The following is a 22,391-nucleotide window of genomic DNA, read 5'->3' on the forward strand; positions in this document are numbered from 1 at the left end:
GGGCATTGGAATGGGCTGCCCAGGGGGGTGATGGAGTCACTGTCCCAGGAAGTGTTTAAACAGAGACTGGATGTGGCACTCAGGGCCTTGCTCTGGTTGACAAGGTGGTGTTAGGTCATGGGTTGGACTTGGTGATCTCAATGGTCTTTTTCAACCTAGTTTATTCTGTGATTCCCTGACAAGTACTAGAGTTTGAATATACCTTCAGCACACCCAAATCATGGCCTGACACAGAGGTCCTTACCCCAGAGGCATATCAGATGTGTAGTTTAGCAATTTTATTTTTCTTTTTCACAGTTATAGATATATATTACATATATTTTACATTACATTATTGTCATTCCAAAGTCTGAGGATGGTGAATGAAAAATTAATAACCTTTTAACTCTGGAATGAGATCTTTTTGAAAAACTGTAATGCTTGAGAGGATAGCCAGAAAAAAGCCTTAGTTTAAAATAATCAGTGTAATAAGCCAGTCAGTTGGAAAATTACTAATCAGGAGCAAGCCTTGAGAAATCTAAAGCCTAATGCCTATCTGAGGACTTCATGTATCAAAATCCTCTTCACTCCTGCTTCATTAAAGGACATGGTTAAATCTATGAGTGCCATGAAAATTATTGATTAGCGCCGCTGGAGAAATTTTTCATTTTGCATCTGAGCTACATATCCTTTTAATGCCCTGTATGTCTCAGAAAGGGGAATTGTTAAAAGCCCTGACATGGGTCTTCCTCAGAGACTGCACTAGGCTGCTGTCAAACAACAGCTAAAATGTTGCTTCTGAATGTGTTAATGAAAAAAATTTAATCTTTATCCTCTCATTGATCCTACAGAAAATTTCCAGACAGCTTGGGAGATTGCCAGAAGTACATTTGCAGGGGGGAGGGACTGGGGGAAGGAAGGGCAAAAAATAATTGAAAATCTGTCCAAAAGCTGTAAAAGTCCTTGGATTGCTTCTGCTGTAATTAAGGAAATGTTAAGGATCTACACTTGTGTATTAAGTAGGGCTGGTTTGGAAACTTACTTCCTTGAGTGAGACATGACCTTCTGATGTTCCTTCCAACCTGAATTATTCTGTGATTCAATAAGCACATGAGATGTACTGTGTAAATGGCTGTAATGCTTCAAAATCTTGATCTGACTGTTGTGGCCTATTAGGTGCCATGACTGTCAGCATTTTCTTTAAAAGAATATCTTCCATTCATTAATATTTAAATTATTCATATTCCCTCAGATGCTTCCCTTCTGGGACTTTATTTAAGTCATAGGAGGAGTCAAAAAACAGAGAAATCTGAATTCTGCTCTCATATATCTAGGGTTCTTGTCTTTTTGGCCTGTGCTTTTACAGAAATGAGCTGTGCTGACCCTGGAAATCTGCCATTTCATAAAATGAGAAGGAAAAAAAAATCAATTTCCTGTACAAGAGCAGCAAGAAAGTTAATTAAAATTTGCTTTGAGATTCTTGCACATAATATGTTATTTACTTTTTACTTCTTATACTTTTCATAATATTATCATTCTGTCCTCAGGCTTAATTAGACTTTTTACCTCTCTTAATTACTGCTTGGATCTGGGTTTTAGCGAGTTTTCCTGAAGATGGAGCCAAATGATGTCATTGGAAAGATTCCAATTGATACCAGTTGATTTTAAGCTTTGCATGGACCCCAAGATGCCGACTAAAATCAAATCATCCATTCATGGATTTGTTAAGTAAAATACTTCAAACGTTTACAATGTCTTTATATATGTGTTATTTAGGTGATGACCTGAAAAAACCATGTCTGAGGTTCAGGGAACGGTCGAGTTTTCTGTGGAGCTACACAAATTCCATAATGTGGACCTCTTCCAGAGAGGGTGAGTTGATGTTTCCATTAATATGCAGCTGACAACAGAGGTGCAACCTACAGAAAAGAGTTAAATTGCAAAACAGGTTCTTTTCTGCCAAGTACAGTTATATTTCATGCAATCTCCAGGGCAGAGAAGGATGTCATTGGGGTTTCATTGCTGTCAAGGAAGATCAATGTACATTACTTTCACTATAAACTCAGACTGACTGAGTTGTTTTTGCAATACAATGTTGTAATGCTCCAAATTATTTTAAACCCCTGTTCAGATGTAAGTACAATGCTTGTTTTAAATGCTTCTGGACTGATTTTGAGTCTCCGTGGTAAATGATAGCCACATTGAATTATAATGCAAACAATTTCATTTGAGGGCCATAAATCAAATGACTACATTACTTTAATGAAGGTTAGCTGAATCCTACCATTTCCGAAGGGAAAAATGAATACTCATATTTGTCTAAAGCTCTGCTTTTGTGGCCACACTGATTTTCACATCTCCATAAATTAGAAGAAGATGTACAGCTCTGGTCTAGTTAAACTTTGGCCTCTATTATTTTTGCACCACCCTTCCTAGGAGATTTTTAAAAACCTGATGGCTGTGAAGAAGCCTGGCCAGGTGTGAATCGTTGCTCAGCTTGCATATTGCACCCCACAGGTGTTCTTCAGTAAAGAAAAATTAGACAAAGAAGCATTTTTGGGGGAGACCAGGACACTCAGGTCAAAAGAATGTACTTCATGGAAAACAGTGGGTCTAGAGGAACAATATTTTCTTTCACCTACCACAACTGATATTTACAGAACACTAAATATTCTCTTCAAAGCCTTGGCTTGGCACAGGGGTGGTTCACAGCTGATTTGTCTATCTCAAGCATCATTTCCCTCACAAAAACCAGGGAATTGTTTCAGGTATTGGGATGGATTAGGTAGAGCTGTTTCCATCAGTATAGAAGCATTTTGTTATTTGATTTACTTTGATGAACTGTGTGGGAAAAATGCTGGGAACTTGAATGAAGGAAACACAGCTTTATTTGGTTTTAACAGCTGGCATCTGTCATTCTGTTGCTCTCTCCAAGAGAATATCCACCAACTTTATGTTAGAGAGTATTCTGACTATGTCACATACTGGTGTCAAACTGAAAAAGAAACCTCTATGCTTGAGCTGTTTGGTTTATCCAAACTAATTTAAAAAAATTAAACCCCCCCCCCCCCCCAAAAGACCAAAACCAAACAAAACAAAAACAAACAAACAAACAAAAAACCCCCAAAACAACAAAACAAAAAAAAAAACCCTCATGTGCATTTTGGTCCTTATGATAATGGAAGGAAGAATCTAACTATAGATTCTTTTTTTTTTTTCCCCTTGGTTTCTGGTGATTACTGTAATGTCTTTGATCTTCCTCACAAGTGAAAATCCACTCCCATCTGTGGGGTATGTGATTTTTTGGACTTAGAAAAAAGGATATTCAGAGGTTAGCCAGGAATTTTTCCATGTTCCAGCGTGATGACCTGCCTGTTTTTTCTTGTATTGGTCAGATTTTGCATTCAATCATTTCTGCAAAATGCTTTCCTTGGCTTTGACAGTCAGATCAAATCTCTGGTGCGGGGGTAAGCCTAGCACTAACACAGATAATATATTCAGCTGTCACACTAATGAGTTCCTAATTACCTTTGCTTTTTTCCCCACTGGTACTTACCTTGCTTTACTGATTAATATTCCAAACACATGATACTATAGGTTACACTGCATTAAGTTGTTTGCAATAATTTTTGTTTCTGTGTATCCTGCACAATATTACATTTGCTTTCCTTCCATCATTTTAACCTTTGCATTTCCAGCAAAACCCTTCTGTCTCATATTTGCTGATCACTATCCTCTGGCTGACTTCATCTGCTCAGCAGGCCCTTTCCCTGTAGCATGAACGTGTGAAAAGAAAGAGTGGATGAGCTTGCCAAATTCCATTTTAACTTGGGGACACTTTTAATTTTGACATTTTTATATTGCCATTGGTGATATTGGCTATAGACATCTGGGATATCTTGGACTTATGTGGTCTCCACAGGCGAGAGTGTGGTAGAATTAAGAATGATGTGTATTTTCTATTTAACTAACATTTTTCTTCTCTGAGTGACTTGTAAATTCAATCAATATCATTCCGTCCTCATGAAGGTCAGAAAGGTGATTTATGAAGTGTTGTCTATCAGAAAAGCAGAGAAATTGAAATTCATCTTATTTTCTGTGGGAACCCAACATGCTGTGGTATTTTTACCTCAAAAGCATGAACAAAAAAAAAAGAGCCTTAATAATAATTTATATCATCTATTTTTTCTCCTAATATTTTGGTACAAAACCAAAATAAAGAAATCATAATAAAAACCCTGAATATGCCCACAAATACAGAATAGTCCTACTCCTGTATGCCTAACTGACAAGGCTGAAATTTCTGGTTTGGAACTTGGCAGCTGCAGAAATAAGGGCTATATTTCCCAAACCAGTCAGTCTTGGCTAACAGTCCTTCTGAAAGCATTGCCCTTTGGGAGAGTGTGGCTGTGCCAGCTACAAGTCTTTTCAAGAAGAGCACTCCACTCAAATAAAGGAATGAATAAATCAACATGATTTAGGAAGAATCAGCCCTTCTGGAACCATTGGGTGATAGATAATCAAGCTTGATTAAGGACATGATCTGCTGTCCATAAGTCACAAAGTGCTTTAAAGTGTTAGGCTGCTGGTAATGGCCCTGTTCTATTTTTGATTTTACTGGATGCTATTTTGAAATCTGTATGCATGCACAGCCAGTTGTCACTTCTACCTCCCCATGAGAAATGGAAGCTCCTTAAACTATTTGAGCTACAACTTGTGTTATTTGAATCATGTTTCTTTACCTGTATGAATAGTTATTATACAAAAATCAGGACCTTTTTTTTTTTTTTTTTGGTGAACATTTGTCATGGTTTTATGTTTTTGGTAAATATATATCAGGAGCAGTCAGTAAATGACATTGCAGGTAGTTTGGTCAGTTACTGTTAAATAGATCTTCTGGAGCACAAATGTAACCGTGTCAGTATTTATAGACATCAAAGGTTAAATGCTGTAGGTGCTGCTACAGGGGAAGGAAACCTTTTTTTTGGTCTAACCAAAGGATTTGCAATGCTGCTTGATGCCTGAGTTCTAAAGGTTGAGTAATAAGTAATGCAATTTCTGGAAGGAAAAACATTTTTGAGCTTTCCATCTTTAATTCTTTCTATCATGTGCTGCTTAATAACTGGTGACATTTTCTCTAGTGAAATTAGCTAACTGATTCTGATTTTCCTTAATAGAGTAAGGAAATAAAATTATCCCTGACTGCCGGAGATCAATTAATTGATTTGTCTGGTTCTGTCAGAAGCAATCCTTCTGCACCTTTTTTTCTTAAAGCTTTTCAAAATCTATTTGATTGAGGGGAAAAAAAAATTAACTCCACAACTACTGCATCCACAGGGGGAGTAATATTTGAAGTTTGTGAGGAAAGAGAGGGCCTAAAGAAGGTGAAATAGTGGCTGACCTGTAGTAGGTTGTGGCAACAATGTATTATAAAACTAGGACCAAGGTCACTGGTCACGGATCACAGGGCTGAATCAACTGCTTATGAGCGTTCTCAATCCTCAAATTCCAGGCTGCAATTTGTAAGTGTCTGACACTTACACTGGTTGTTTATGTGTGTGAGGGGTGGTGGTGATTAAAAATGAGTGGAAAAATGAAGCCCGGTTTCTTCCAAAAAGGAAGGTACCATTACCCTGGAGAAAAGATCAGTGGTTTCAGAGCTTGCAAAACCCTACAAGGACCAGACCAGGGACCAGTAGCATTCAGAGCTGCTGGAAAGAAGGTCCTCTGATTTAACAGACTAAGCTTTTGGAGGGCAAAACCTCCCTGTTAACCACCAGGTGGAAAACTGGGCTTCAGTGTACAAAGCCATGAAGTTATTCCTTAGGAACAAAATGCAGCAGCTCCTTTTTCCAACAAACTGGAGTTCAGCAATCCATCAGTGCCTCTCTTGTCAGATGAGTACCTGAAAAATACACATTGTGTTCAGAGGTTCAGACCTTATTTCTCAGAGCCTTTGAGGGACAGTGTCAGAATATATATATACATACAGTTTGAAAGTATAGGACAGAAGTAAATCTTGTTACTTTGTTCATAAAAATATGCATTTCTTCAGACTTCTCACCTGTAATGAAACACAGATCACTTTTGGACTGTAAATCTGTCATTTTGAAAATACTTAACTAGTGCATTTATGATGCATGAATTCTCTTTATTATAAATGAAGAAAAAAAAGGGGGGAAAAATAAAAGGAAGAGGGCTTGTAAGCATCGTAAAGTGATGGAAGTGATGCCTTTTTAGAATAATGAGTGCTGTCCCCTGGAACAGATGCATTGACAGAACTGACTTTTTTCTTGCCATGATGACATATTATCTTCACTTTAAGGCAGCATCCAATACTCTAAAAAAAAAAAAGCATAAAAAAGAGAAAACATAAAACCCCTCAGGAGTCAGTCATGGTCATGCAGTGATATTTAAGAACCTGCTGCATTGTACTGACAAGATGGAGCTTAGTTTAGCACAAATCTAAAGTCAAGTAAGTAGCTGCAGTGCAGGTGTGCATGAAGCTAAAGATCAGTGCGCTGAAGTGTAGCAAATGGCAACTTCATGAAAATCATGAATGATGGGTTATTGTCATGACAGCTGGAGAAGACAATTTTCTCATTTGGTTAATGAGTATAGCCATCTTTAATTTCTAGGCACTCTGTGTCTGCTGAAGAGAGCTGGGAAGTCCTGTGCCAGTGGTAGGGGGGTAACTTGGGAAATGAGTGGAGCCTCAGAGGTGAGGCTGTTCTGCAGGTGAAGAGCAGCATCTCAGCAAACTCCACTGACAGGTAATTGATTAGTCAGTGGAAAGTAGGGTGCTCTTGTATCTGGAAATGATTTTTCTCCTTCAAACAAGCAATACTCTGGCTTACCAACCCTAAATACATTAAGTAGCTGCTCTGTGTCACTTGGTCACCTACAGATAACTGAGTTAGAGGCCAGCTTCACCTCTCCTAATAAGAGGTTGTCTAAGCAAGGCATTATCACAGAATTAGTACAAATTCAGAAATAAGGGGCCTGGATAGACACTACTCAAGGCCTTGAGATAATGCTTTACATGCTAGTTTGTGATTGTTTCCCACACTCTATCCCCAGCAATCATTAACACAGAGTAAAAACCAGGCAGGTGCAATGTCAGAGGGAAAATTCTGGACAACACAGTGATTTGGAACAAACACATGTTGGAGAGCCCAGAAATGTTATAGCAATTTGAGAGCTTCTGAGAACTCCAAATGTCGTCTTGCCATTCCTCAACACATATGGTCCAACCTCACCACTTGTTCTGCTCCCATTTGGCACCCATGTCACACAACATGAGTTGACTGAGTCATATGTTGAAAAAGAATGTGCTCAGTTTGCTTCAGCCACCCTTCACACATGGGATAGCAACTGTTTCTCTTTTGGTCATGAACACCAGTGTGATAACTAGTCATTAAAACAGCTTACTTAAAAGTGCACACTGCACAACATTCAGCAAATTGGCCTCTATTCTTAGGAACATCAGAGGAAAAAAAATCAAGTATGTTGTAGGGAATCAATACATTCACTTCCTATCTCTCTTTCTGATCCTGGTCTTGTTAGAATAGTCCCTAGTTTTCCCCACCTACAGAAAATAAACAACTGGGACTTAAGAAAGACATTTTGAAAGATCAGTAAATGCTGCAAAGCAATTTCTGATCCAAAGATAAAAGGTGGTGATACTTACAGAGAGAACAGTTTGGTATAGATGCTCTGGCATCCAGGTGGAAAGCTTTGTACACACCAGGAAAATTCATAAATCAAAGGCAGGGATACAGAGAGAGCAGGCATTCTGCTTGCTCCTGGAAGACAAACATTAAAATATATCATATAGACAGTGCTAGCCAAGAGGAATGTCATGCAAACAGATGGGATCCACTCTCCTAGGAAATAAAATGCAAGCTGTGATGTTAGATTAAAGTCTTGGGCAAAAAAAATAGAGTTAAAAAAAGAAGAAAAAACCAAAATGAAACTTCTGGGATTTAGCCAGCTTTTAATGCTCATCAGCCATTAACCTGGAAGACAGTTCATTCTATCATCTGTAACATTAAAAATTGACTATTATAAGATTTTCTTCAAAGCTCTTGATGTGTAATTTGGCACTGCCTTCCCTATTTTTATAAGTTCAATTCATAAAATTAAAAAAAATATTTCTATAAGCAGAGATCTTAAATTTAAAGTGTCATCTCCTAAAGTATCACCAAGTGGCTTTGATTCCCCTTAAGTTCTGCTAATCAAATGCATTTATCTAATGGACTACATGCATGTCTTTGAGGTGAATGTCTACTGGAACCAATAGATTTTATACAAAAAAGTAGCTTCTCTTTGTTCAAAGGTCTTTTAGAAGTTGCTGTGATCATCATTGATGCACTTGGATCTAACTGTTTTATCTTCTATCTCCCCAATGAATTGATGACACAAGCCCCATAAATTCTTACTGTCATTGTGTCATGAAGTCCACCATTGAAAATTGAGCTCCTCCAGGATGTGACACACTTGTTGAGGAACGGGGCAGAGTGACATCAAGACTTAAGGCATGGAGCATTGCATACTGCTGAAAAGCTAAACCCAATTTTATTAGCAAACTACATTTCTCAGCTAAAATCACATATTAGTGATAGTCCAGTCAACCTGTTTTGTGCTGTAAGCTAAACAGGTGAATAACTGGAGACCATCATCCTGATGATAAATCACTAAAACAATGTTTACTTCATGGGCTAAAACTGAGTGCAGAAAGAAGCTGCAGAGCTTCTTTGTTGTTTCTATGCTGAGGAAGATTATAGTCATACTCATGCTAGAGTCAGGGAATCATTCATGCTGGAAGGGAACTTCTCTGATCTTCAACCCAATACCTGCTTAAAGCAGGAATTATTGAATTCAGACCAAGTTACTCAAGGCCATTTCCAGTCCCATCTTGAAAACTTCCAAGGACAGAGATTCCCCAGACTCTGCCCAGTAAATTTCAGAGCTTGAGTATAATTAAAGGATTTTACTTTTTCCCTTGCAAGGACCAGGTCTGGCTGTCCTCCCAAGAGTTTGTCCTGTATTTAAAGACAGGATTTTCTGCTGGGGGTCACTCTGTGCTTTTCCTAGGGATATACACAGTGTGTGCTATAGAGCCATGGAATGGTTGGGGTGGGAAGGGACTTAAAGACCATCTAGTTCCAACCCACCCATTTAACAATGTGATAACAAATTCCAAATACAGGTAACTTCAGCTGCCTCTATTAGTTGTTGTTTGCAGAGTGCTTTGGAGAGGAAACGTGCCGGAAGAACTAAAAACACCACAATCACCCTCACATGAAAACTTGGAGAATAAATTGTCATTCCCTAAAAAATTGCACTCAAAGAACACAGTGGGTTTTTTTGAAGCATTTCATAGTTATTTTATTACCAGACCTTCTCATTCACTCATGTCTGGCACTCTCTCTTGTTCAGAATAATTGCCCTGACACAGGCTGTGCTGATGCCATGTTCCTGGCTTGTTCTGGTTAAGATCAGTGCTTTAAAACTGTGTCAATTCACTTGTTCTTAAGTAATAAAATGTTGCAGCACATACACATAAATCCTTTCACAAGCCTGAGGGCTTAGGCTTCCTTCCACAGCTTACACTAGAGAGAGCTGAGTGATTCCCAGCAGCAGACATGGGTCCATCTGTAACTCTCTGAGCTAGGAACTCTAATCAACATCTCAGGTATAGACGTGTATAAATATAAATCATGTGAGGTGAGATCAGAGCTACTTTCTGACATAATTCACTCAGAAAGTCATCAAGGCAACAAGGTAAATGTCACTTGAGCTGCGGTGATGTTTGCCTTCTGGAGAGGAGACAGTAGGTAGATGTTAAGGGGCAAAGGTTTAATTTTTGGCTAGCCAAATGCAACATTTAGCCCAGTTTGGGGCTTTTTGTGGTTTTTTTACGTAAGGGCTTGCAAAGAACACACTTCCTTTCCACTCCTCTATCACTGATTGATAGCAATAAATTGTTTAATAAGTGAATGGAGTTTGGATTTAATATTTTTAAAATATATATTTTTTAAACTGTTACATATTTAATTGTTTTTGGAGCTTTGGGGTATAACCTGACATGGTTTTCGTAGCAACTGTGAGCATTCAAAGAATAATTGTAAATAGTACAAGACTTTCTTGTAAAATTGCCTCACTCCAGGAACAATGGCTTTAAAAGAAAGGGGAAGGATGGGCATATAAAACATGGACATTACCAAAGGCTCAAGTACAAACTCTTTAGTTACAAACATGTACATAAACATGCACATAAACACACCAGGAGACAAGCTTTGTTTTTTTTTAATCCCATTCTGTATGAGATTTTTATGATACTCATCACTAACGTCTGAGTAGTCTTCAAAAGTGTTAGATGAAGGAAAAAAACCCACACCAGTATTTTCTCTCACTGTTATGTCCACATTATTTTCAGAGAGGAAGCACTGCCTGATGTCCAGGAGATGTGGTTTACATCTGTTTTCCTGTCCCATATTTGAAGCAATCCTGTCCCTTGGCAATACTGTTCATACACTTCCTTGCACTTTTGTAAGGTGCATTTTAATGTAACTAAAGCTGAAATACAGTATCTGACTGTTGCTATTTGTTGGAATGAGTAGTGAGTTTGGGAAATTACCTGAGGTGGGCTTGAATGACCTTTTAGCTCATCAACTATTATCTACAAACATGGGAGTAGTAATAATATCTCAGAAGATTGTCCTTTATAGATACAATTACAAATGCTCAGATGCTGTGATAGTAGAAAATATGACTGTGTACAGGAAAGGTTTGTTCGGACTTTCATTCATCAGATATCTTTGTATTCAGCTTAAAATATCCCAAAGTCTAATTTTCAGAATGGAAAACTGCGCACAATCTCTTGATCAGATCCTTTTAAGATGGCTTATGCTGTCAGCTCAAACTAATTACTCTTTTTTGGACATGTAATCCTTTAGAGTTTCCTTGCTTTATTAACTGGTTTTGGAACTGTTTATATCTATGGGTGCAATTAAGCTATATGGTGTATATGCTGCAAACAGGGCGCACTCAAGATGCAATGAAAAAACCAGTTGTCCTTTGTCCTTGCATTAATGGAGTTCAGTATATTGTGTGTCTGGATGGGAAGATCTCTTTTAGCACTTTAATTACTTAATGCGCTTGCTGCAACAAAAGTACACTAACAAACACAAATCAATTTCTCCCATCAATCCACGTCCACTTTGTTACAGTGGAACATTAATTAATTTGTGGGGATAACATCTGCCAATAGAAGGTATTACAAATAAAATGCAGCTGAAAAATGAACTGTTGTTTAGTAACCTCTTGTTCCTGTTTGGCCGTGCACGATAAATTTTTATAAGGACGTCTGGCAACAAATGAGAAGTCAGTTTATAATGTGAATTTTTGTAGTGTTGTCTGCAACAAAAAACCCACCACAAATACTGAGAAAGCTGTGGATTTTTAATTGATTTTGTAACTTTTTGTTGACCTATTTAAAGTAATCTCTTTGGTTTAGCTCTTTCCAGGATCACAGGTCCTCCTCACAAGATAAACTTTGTGAAGCACTGGAAAGAGATAAGTTGATGCAATAGACCCACTAGAGCTTGAGGAAAGGACAGGATGGGAAGATCCTCACAGAGGAACAGCCCTGGGTAGCTCAATCACTTAAAAGTTTATAAAGTATAAAGAAAGAATGGTAAATTATAGAATGGTTTTGGACTTTCAAGATCAGCCTTTTGCAACTGCCCTGCCATGGACAGGGACCCCTTCCAATAAACCAGGTTTCTCCAATCCTGGCCTTTGACACTCCCAGGGATGGGCCATCCACAGCTTCTCTGGGTAACCTGTGCTCGGGCCTTACCACCCTCTGAGTGAAGAATTTCTTCATAATACCTAATCTAAATCTCTCCTCTTTAGTTTAAAATCCCATATCCTGTCACTCTCTGTTGGTGTGTAAAATCCCTCACTCTCTTATAAGCCCCCTTTAGGTACTGGAAGGCTGCAATGGGATCTCCTGGAGCCTTGTCTTCTCAAGGCTGAACAATTTCTATTCTATCATCTTGCCAGAAAAAATGAAAACTAAAATTTCCTCCAGTTCTCAGATCCTAATGCTTCCCTCATTGGAAGCAATGCTGGATCACTCTTGACCTGCTGCTCTACTTCAGGACTCTGCAGAATTTGGTTGATGGTCAAGCCTGTTAGGATGGTCCAATCCCAAGATTAGCCTGGTGGCAGATAATATGCTTTATTTTTCAAGATTTTCTTCTAGCCAAATTAGCAAGGTACAAAATCCACTGAGTTCAGGCACTGAAATTAAGGGTAGTAGAGAAACCATTAAAGGAAGCCAGTGAGATTTTCATTCTCTAAGGCAGATGGCAAATCCATAAGTGACCTGGATGGCCAGATTGACTGAATCCTCACTGTGCTGGCTGAGGACTCCAAGCTGGTGGCCAGGTGGAGGTGTCAGGAGGGACCTGGACAGGCTGGAACAGCAGGCAACAGCAACTGGGTGAAGTTTGGCAGGGTCCTAGCCCTGGGATGATGTAACCAAAGACCTGACCTCTGAGGAATGACGGGAGATCTCTTCTGGCTGAAGGTTTCATCTCCCTGGAAAGGAGAAGGCTCAGGGGGAATCTCATCACAGTGTCCCAGTAAGTATCCCAGGGTAACTCTGAAGAGGACACACTGTCTCTTCATGACAAGCCTCATGGTGAAGACAAAAGGCAATTTACACCAGAAAAGGTTTCATCCCTTAGAAGAAAGAAATTTTTTTCAGTGAGAATAATCATTCACTGGAACAACCTCAGGGGCTGGGTCATTGTAGACTCCCCATCTCTGGAGGTTTTTTAGATTTTACTGGTCTAGAAAAGGCTAGTGGATGATCTCTTGGCTTCCATTCCCATGAAAGGCTGAACTGGATTATCTTTTGAGGTCACTTCCACTCTAGGTGATTCTATGATTCTGTGACTCTATGATTCTGTGACTCTATGGAGAGTATTTTTCTGTGGATGCTGGTGGAAGATAAGTGTGGGTTTCACTTCTAGCTGTTTTGGGAATAAGCCCCCCTCATACCAAGAGCAGATTTACAGGCAACTTGGAGGCTTTTCTTCTGCAAAGATAAGTGGCTGCAAACTCTTGGTGTTTCCAGAGTTTGGTGGAAGCTCAGGTGGACACATCATCATTTGTCTTTGCTGCTGTGTTGTTCAGTATTGTTCTGATTCTATTTTTTTGTCTGAAAATAATTTCTTCTGGGACAAAATTTGTGAAACACAAGGTTTTGTGAATTCTTATGTTATTAATATTAATATTTTTAGGATTATCTCAAAATAAGATCAGAGCTTGAGAGGAGGGGACAGATTCATGATACAATTGGGAATGTAAACTCTTTTCACCTCTCTGGATGGATTTTCTGTAAAGGACTGAGGACTCATATTGAAAAAAAACATTGTGAAGAGATTTCAGCGTAGTTCTTAGTGCTGAACCCATTCAGCAGAGAATGGGATTTCCATCTCTAGAGCTGTCAGGCTTGTGCCAGCACTGAGTGTGCTTTCAGAAGAGAGTATTTATCCTTGGTAGAGGGGGAAGTGTCCATTCAATGCTGCCAGCACTTAAATGAGAAACATAGGAGAATTGGTAAAATCCCACATTTAGCAATGAGTTTTGTTGGGAGTGAGTGGGTAGACATAGAGATGACCCATTTCTTGAGAAAGGTTAGGAAAGGAAATGTGATGCAGACATTGTATCACAAATCTTGAAACTGTTTTTTGGAAAATAAAAGCTGGAGGGTCCCTGTGTAGGTACTGGAAGCAGGGACAGCAGGGAGGGGCTCTGTGGGGAGAGCCAGGGGCTGCACCATGCCAGACACAGACAGTCCCTGGGGCAAAGAGCTGGAGCAGCTGGGAATGAAGGAGCAAGGCTGACACTGGGAAAAAGGCAGGAAGAGGAGTCAGGAATCAAAGAATATGGCTGGCTGAGCCTAAAAAAAATAAAAAAGTAGCTGATGCAGGAAAAGTGGTTTATTTTTGTTTATCATCAGCCTACTCTGTTTTTAAATATAAATAAATTATTTTCCCCAAACCATGTCTGTTTACCCTGTGATGGCAAGTGCTCTATCTTTATCTTGAGCCAAGAAAATTTTTTTGTTTTCATTTCTCTTGCTGTTCTTTTGAGGCAGGGGAGTGAGGAATCTGCCAGAGCACCCAGGTCCATCTCCAGGTGTGCATTCTCTGACCAAAGCTGAGTGGTGGCAGAAATCCTTTGCTTTTCCTGCATGTCTGACTGTCACTTCAGCTGTAATATCTCCTCGTTTTTACTGATCAAATTATCTGTGTATGGTTCTTTTTATTTTCTAATAAGGCTGCAATCTCTCTTTTGTCACTAGTGCTTCCTGTTCTGCCTCCAACAGTTCCTTCAGCACTTAATCAGAGCTGCCTTCTGTAGGTAGCCATGCCTTGTATCATCCAATTTAAACTGTAAGCAGACATCTGAATCTGGTTATTGTACTGTTGCTGTTGTAATCTTTCTTCGTTTTCTTTTAATTCTCTTACCACTTTCTTAATTCTTTGTAGTTGTTCCAACCAGCTTACAGTCTCTAAGACCTCATTACTTCTATGCTCCAGTTCTTGCATCTGTGCTACCAGGTTTTCTATTTCTTTGTCAGAGGCTGTAAATTCGTGATGGTTTTGTTCCTTTCCTAATAAAAACTTCTTGTATTAATCAATCCTTTATTTTATTTCTGCTTAAAAAAATTATACCTCATATTCTGTAAGCATCCCAGAAGTCTTTGATGTTACTCCTAAGTTTTAACTGTTCTTCCTATTCCTTAATTTCTTGCACCCCATTAAATTTTCCTTTTAAAAGCTGGTTTATCCATCAATTGCCAGTATTTTTCAAGGATTGAAATTTGCTTTCTCAGATATACAGGCTCCAATAATTATTTAGCTAGGTCCTGATTTCTATGCAGTTGTTCCCCATGTTGTACATCCTGTTTTATCATTTGAGAGGACAAGCTCAAATGGTCATTTCCTCCCTGGCACTAAAGCTCTAATTTGTCCTTCACTAAACATTCTACTTCCAGTCCTAGAAAACAATTATAGCAGGAGCAGAGGTGTTACAGTTTTGTGGCACATCACTTTCTTTTCTTATGGAATTGTACAGGCTGTGTGAAATATTAAAAAATTGTGTTTTGTACAAACCTGTAGTTTTTGTTCCACATTCTATTCTGACACTGAAAAGTGTCCACATTTCCTAGTTGTTCTTTAGGTGTTTTATTTTCTGATTCTGTACTGAGGTTTTTAGTCTCTTAGAATAGGAAATGCTGCTTGTTTGCTTTTCAGTTTCATTATTTGTACATGTATGACATAGACATGTCAATCTCTGCTTACATCTCACAGGGGTTACCCTCATAAATAAATCTGTCTGCCTGAATTAAGAACCTAATTTTAAGAAGAAATGAATCATTGCAATCCCTTTCTCTTTAATGGGAGGACATTGAGTTGTAATGAGTTTTAGGAATCAGGATCCAAAAGAGAACAGGATCAAATTCCCCTCTGAAACTCACATGAGACATCTTAGGAAATTTTCACATTTCCATCTTAGGAAATGGCTGTCAGTGTTCAAGGAGTACCTGGATGATGCTCTCAGTCATGTGGATTAGTTTTAGTTAGTCCTGTGAGAGACTTGGACTCAATGATTCCATGAACCCAGTGATGGGTCCCTTCCAGCTTGAGATTTTTTTATTATTCTGTGAGTTGAATGAAAAAACATACTCCCCTCAAAATACTCCATAATAGATAAATCTGCACTTCAGCAGAAACCACTGAAACAGTGTCTTTGTGCTTCAGAAAAAAAATTCTGTTTTCTCACCTTAAGAATTGAGCTGGACCCAGATAGAAATGCTGAACTTTGTATTTCTCTGCTGTGGTACTGATCAGCCACCCCTGGTCTCAGTTTCACACAACTCTGCACTCCCTTGGGAATGTGCTGTGTGCTCTTGTCCTGATGCTCCCACCTTGCACCTGCTGATGCACCTGAGCAGAGCACGGGCCTGACGTGCTGGGCCAGTGCTGGGAAGGAGAGCCTGTGACCCCAAACTGCTTTGGGACAGAGGTGGCAGTGAGTGTGAATTCCCTTGGGCTCCAGCAAATGTCAGGCCTTAGTGGAGGCTCTTTCCAATTTCAGTAAGCTAATGCAGCTCCTCTTTTTTCTGAATTGAGTGCAGTGATGGCAGATCAATTACAGAGCAATGTCTGTCTGGCATCATGGACCTGGAGACCATCCTGCAATTGTGAGAGGTGCAGGCATAGCCATGAGACAAAACGAGTCTGAGACCACAAAACTTGACCTATTTGCACAGCTGTGTTCCACCACAGCAAATGTTCAGCCTGTATGAGACTTCCTGGTATTTGAGCTGGCCAATTTAGTGACAGCAGAATTTAGGGATCTTCTGGATGAACTAAGTAAAGAGAGGTGTCCTGGGATTGTGATTCACTCTGTGTCAGGTCACACTGTATCTCCACTTTGTTCATTTCCCTAAACCTGCTTCTTTTGGAATCTAATTCAGGGTCAATGGCTAGAAGATGCTCAACTTTTTTATTCATTTGGGATCAGAAAATTATCAGGCTGTGAATAAAGTGAAAGTCTCTCCTTAGACTGCTGGATTAGACATTGTGTCCCCAAGAGTTTGCATCTTGGTTTCAAGGTCACTTTGGCTTTCAACCCTCTGAGAAGTTCTGAGATGTGAAAAACAATTGTACAATTTTTAAAGCAACAGCTTCTGAGAAGTCATTTCATGCTTATCATTTTCATTTTCCTCCTGTTTCCAGGAGTGGGATTACAAAACAAAATGTAGTGTAAATAAGCCCATCTCCAAACCTGTTTATCCATTTCACTCCACAAGCACAGAAGCACTTTAGAAATCTCATGAGACATGATTTTTGCCTTATTCTACTAAAATAAATATGTAATATAAGGGTTTGACTTGATCTTCAGGAATATTCAGCTAATTTTATATATACTAAATGATTTTTAGAATCTCTTGATTGCACCCAGAACAGGTGAGGGTTAATTCTCTCTCTCATATAATCAGAATGTAAGTTTTTCCAGGTGCTTCAGTTAGAAAAGCACAAAATCTCTCATCTTTAGCTCTTCATATGATATAAGAACAGATTGGAAAAGGTTACTACTTGACAGTGAGACTAAATTAAATTATGTTCTCAAGGTTTCCTATTGCTTTTGAGACAAGAATATAAGTGCTCCTATCCTTATTGGAGTCCTAATTTTTCTGCCCTTTCCTTTCACTGTCTTTCTTTTCCAACAATAAAGCACATTTCTATCATTTTACTCTTTATTCACCATTCTCTTGCCCACTCCTCTTCACCCCTACCTTGCTATGATGACTGAAAGAGAAGTAAAGGGCAAATTGCTTTAAAAGTATGAATATGGGACCTAATAAAAGACAGCATTGCTACCTTGATGAGCATAAAAGGGCAAGAGCCCCTGAGGTGAGCATAAAAGGAGATGTAAAGAGAGCTGGTTGGTGTAATTGTCTGAGAGCTGCAGGGTTTCATGGGCTGGAGATTTTATGGCTTGTGGGATTGCAAGTTTCTGCAGAGGAGAGATGATCTGATGACACTACAAGAAGCTAGACTTATAAAAACAGTCAGGGTTGTGGCTTACCGGGATCCAAATGAAATCCTTGCCTGAAAAGCACCAAGAGCCAAGTGTGGGCTCTTCTTTGGCAATGCACTGAAATACTTTAGTGGCTCTTCTGACAGAAGTTGGGTATAAATTTTCTACGTTATGCCCAGAGCACTGTGTTCTTGAGAACTTCCAGTTCTAAATCCTGGACTCAGGACATAAGTATCCATGTTTGATCCAGGGATATGCTGAGCACCTTCTGAAGATATTGAGAACCCATGTGTACTGTTTGCTTGGATGAGAAGGAATCACACCAAGCACTTCTCAAGCCTGCAGAACTAGGCAGCATCTGGTTTTAAAAAAGGATTTTCTATCATATTAGAAATAAGAAAAAATACAAAAAGGTTGTCATACCTTTAAAATAGAACAATTTCATCTTATCTGCATGATGCAGACTGCTGGAAGGTGAAAAGTTTGCTTTCATGGACCCACTTTGTCTTTTACTTAGAGACCAGTTTGTTACTGCACTGCAAGGAGGGTATGGCTCACTCTCCCCACAGTATTAATTTTGCACCTACCTTCATCAAAAGTTAAAGAGCTTGAGAATAAAACTGGGATGAGAATTGTAGAAACTTGATGTGATACATGATTGTGGAGTCTGATTTGGAGCACTGCAGCTGTGTTTGACTGACCTGCCCTGGCTCAGCAGCTCTGGGCATCACAGAGGGAGTTGCCAGACAGACCTGTCACTGTGTCTGCAACACTGAGGGCTGAGAAAAGCCTTCCTCACTAACCTCTAATAGCCTCCAAAGTGGGTGTAATATTCCCTGGGCTGTCTGAGGTGTTCTTCCTACTTCCAGAAAGGTGAGAAGAAAATGCTAATAGTGGTGATGACTTCTGTGAACAGCCACTTCCTGCCTGCTGCTAACTCCTGTGTTCCACACTCGCTCCCCTTTTTCCTGGGCTATTCTAGAGCCTGCCAGAAGCTTGAGGTAGAGTTAGGTCAGAAAAGCTTCTTGAAATAATACTTAATTGAGAAATGTCTGGATTTTTTAGATATGTCTGAAATATTTTGTGGTCATATTGTAGGGCTTCCTCATGCACATGGTATTACACATTGTGCTTGTATATATAAAAATGTGGTAATTTTTCTGATACGCTCCACACTCTGATTTATCTCTCTGTTTGCAATCTTAGGTTTAAATTTTCACCTTTTTCCTTGCTCTTCTGTTTGGATAGCCAAAGAATCCACCAAAATAGGGATGAATTTACACAGTGCACTTCTGGGTGACTCATGAACTTTAGAGATCCACCAAATATTATTTACTCTGTTAGATATGTAACCTTAAACATTATCACCACAAACAAGGAAAATTCTACATTGTTTTATGCAAACTTACAGAATTTTTTTGGCTACACTTCTGACTTGTTTCACTAAAGGGAAAATAGAAATAAGCAATGATCTGCTTGCCTTCTTTCCCACTGGTGTTCTCCCTATACTTCCACAATGGGTGTTGCTTTTCAGTTTTTACTTTTTCAGGAGGAAGCAAATCAGATAGAAAACTTTATTTTTAAGCTTTGGTCCCCCATGTTTGTATGGAAAGTAATAGTGTGTTTGGCAGATGGTAGATTAGTGGGGTTTTTTTGGGAATCAGCCTGTGTGGTTGCAGATGTTTACTCTGTCCTGCATAAACTTCTGGAATATCCATCAGGAAGCCCTCAGATGATAACACACTTGGCAAGCCTCTGCTGGGGATTGTCAGCACAGGACAGAAAGGTCTCTTAATGCTGTTAGAGAAAGAATTAGGTTTTTAGCATCTGAAGACCTTGAGTTAGAAACCCATGAAGTTAAGCCTTGCAATGAGATTTTGAGCTCTCCACTAATGCTGTTTTCATAAAGACATCCATCTTTTTCCTTGCCTGTCGGCTTTTAGGCTTTTTCTCACTGAGTCCCAAAACAGTGTGCTGCAGTCCATGGCTCCCTGGAAGCAGTAATTCAATGGAGAAGATTTGGTATTATCCAGGGGTTCCTGGAGCACAACTCCAACACTGGACTGAGGAGCAGCTGGAGCTCCAGGCTGACTCATCAGGCTCAGACACAACTCGTTTGTTTGCTGGATGTATCAGCTTAAGGATTGTTTATTTAAATGCAGCCTAACCTGGGATGAAATTTTAAGCCTTGTACCTGTTCAGGTATAATTCAAAGCAGGTGGAATTTGAACTTGTCTGGCTCCTGTGACGCTTACTGAGCCAAAAGTTTTGATTTCCGTGCTGCAGGGATGATCAGGGAGGAGCAGTCTGGTCTGTCAGTGCTTCTGGTGGGAGTGATCTGGTTTGGTGCTGTGAGGCATCAATATGATCTTACAAATTGCTCCTCCCAAACCAGTCAAACCTTCCTAACCTGAGTTTTAGAGTGTCATTACAAGGCATTTGCAGAAGAAGACAAGTAGGCAGCAACAAGATGAGAGCTGTGATATTCTGGTATTAATGTGAGGGGAGGAAGGAAAGGGAAAGGAAGGATGGAGTCCAGAGCATCAGTAGCAGACCTGGTACCACCCTGCTCTCGTTGGTTTTGATGTAAATCCTCTAGAATTAGGTACTGCCCTGTGCTATGGTTAGATCACTAGAGATGACGTGATGAGTTATCTGTAGCAAAGACATTTTATTATCCTAACATTAGGAGAGGAGGTCTGAGCACCTCAGTGTCAAGAGACTGAGAGGTGTCAGCAGCTCTGCCCCGTGCAGGGGGAGGCAAGGGCAGGGATTGTCACCCAGCACATCTGTCAGTGCCGCCAGGCTCCTCAGGGAGGTGCAGAGCCAGGAGTGAGGAGAGTCAGTGCAGGTCAGCAGGACTTAATGTGTGTCCAGCCACAGGAAAACAAAAAACACTTGAATTTTTTAATGTTAAAGATTAGAAATTCACAAATAGCCAGTGAATATGGGGATGGCAAATTCATTGCTACTAGGGTGACCCATGCAGTTTATCTTGCAAGAGAGTAGGGACTTGGTGAAGTATGCACTGTGTGCATAAATAAAATTGTACTGCAAATAAAAAGGATCCATGTCTATAAATCATTTGGAAATTTACTGAGCTTCCCCTAAAAACAAATTGGCTTTTTCATTCCTGCTTCTGGTAGAAGCTCTTTTGATTTTTTTTTTTTTTTTACACAGTTTTGCTCCTTTGCCAGCTGCAGTTTTTACGTCTAAACTGGATTTATTCATGGACAGTTTATGTGTGTTTGTTCTTGTGCCAATGTTGTATTTTCTTGTACCTTGGTCTTCTTTCTTCCTGATTATTTTCCTCCCAATATATTTATAGATGGAGAGGGGATCTGATTGCTCTGTTTTGCTAAGTGTACCAAGTTTCTTTAGTTCTTAAAATCAGCTTGCTGTTTCCTGATCTTTCCTTCACAGTGCCTGTACCACATTATCTGGAAATTTTCCATGCTTTCCCTACTTTAATGCAGACTAAATAAGTTTTTTTCTGCACTGCTCTTCCATTTAAAAAGGGAAAAAAAAAAAAAGAAAACCAACCACAAACCAGATGTTTACTCAAAAAGAGGTACTGCCTAACCTAACTCTAATGAGCCAGACTCAGCCTAATTGCAGTAAAACAGGAATTGTGCTGCAGTTTCTCATTTATTCCCTAATTATTCTTTTCCTTAAATCTACTGTAAAGCCTTATGTATTTCTGGGGCTACTCTCAGGCAGCCAAGTGATGTCCATTCCACTCCCTTTGCAAAATGACTGTTCTGCTTCTGCTCTTTGCCAGCCCTTCTGTAACTTCATGGATTTATTTGTATTTGTTGTAAGTCTGTATTACCAAGTGTCCAATTCGCATGCCACTTTTACTAAGGCTCTCTAAGAAAAATAGCTTGTTATTTTTGGAGGCAATATCTCATTTATCATTACTGCCACCTCCATATCACTATCAGGCAGTGCTTTCCTACACATTTGTGGTGGAGGACCTCCTGTAAATATTTTGGTGGCCTTTGAAATGTCTACCTCAGTCTGATTCTCCAGTTTTAAGTATAGATTTTGATCTCCACATCATGTTCTCTTATTTGTAGTTTTTATGTTCATGCTTCACGTGATTTTGGAGAGGGTCACTCAGCTGGGAAGAGATGAAGTTGTCTGTAGGATTTCTCCCCAAGCCTGAAATTCAGAGAGAGCCTCTTACACTGAGAGGGAGGAGCCATGTCCCTGGAATTGCCCCCACCCAAGCAGCCTCCCATCCTCAGGGCTCTGCTGCTGCAGGGACCACACAGTGAATGTTCCTCTCAGGTGAGAACAAATTATGCAGACTCTAGGAGAGCTCAGGAGACAAAACTGATCCCTCTTTACCTGAGTGGGTAGGAAGAGTCTGGTGAGCATGAACAGACTATGAGGCTAATTCTTGATAAGAGTATTTAGAGCCAGCTGGAGATGGTTCATTTTGTTTTGAGGAAAACAAGGCACATTCTATGGTCAGGTGTACTTGTTGCTTCTCAGCATGATTTATGTCATTTATAGCTCAGAGTGCTTCGCTGGAACTGATGAGTGGTCTTAGTACCCCAAAAAACCATTTTCCTTCTGCCATCCTGTTAGAATCATAGAATGTTTTGGGTTGGAAGAGATCTTCAAGATCATCTTGTTCCAACCCCTTGCCAGGGCATGAACACCTTCCACTAGACCAGGTTACTCAGGTTAATCCAACTTGGCCTTGACTATTTCAAGGGATGGGGCACCCCCAGCTTCTCTGGGCAACCTGTGCCAGGGCCTCACCACCC

At 39.7% G+C, this 22,391-nt stretch overlaps 1 protein-coding gene across 1 annotated transcript in view; it reads left to right on the forward strand.

Moving 5' to 3' along the window:
• Nucleotides 1-1,774: 1,774 nt before the first annotated feature.
• The window catches only part of FAM135B (family with sequence similarity 135 member B), a gene marked incomplete at both ends in the record, with an annotated part of 125,057 nt that continues 104,440 nt past the window's right edge, over nt 1,775-22,391 (forward strand). The window contains one exon of the mRNA XM_084204511.1: nt 1,775-1,851. Coding sequence (XP_084060637.1) covers nt 1,775-1,851 — 77 coding nt within the window. The remainder of the gene's footprint in view (nt 1,852-22,391) is intronic.

This window comes from Fringilla coelebs (assembly GCF_963513975.1).
Source record: "Fringilla coelebs genome assembly, chromosome: 1".
In the NCBI taxonomy this organism is placed as follows: domain Eukaryota; kingdom Metazoa; phylum Chordata; class Aves; order Passeriformes; family Fringillidae; genus Fringilla; species Fringilla coelebs.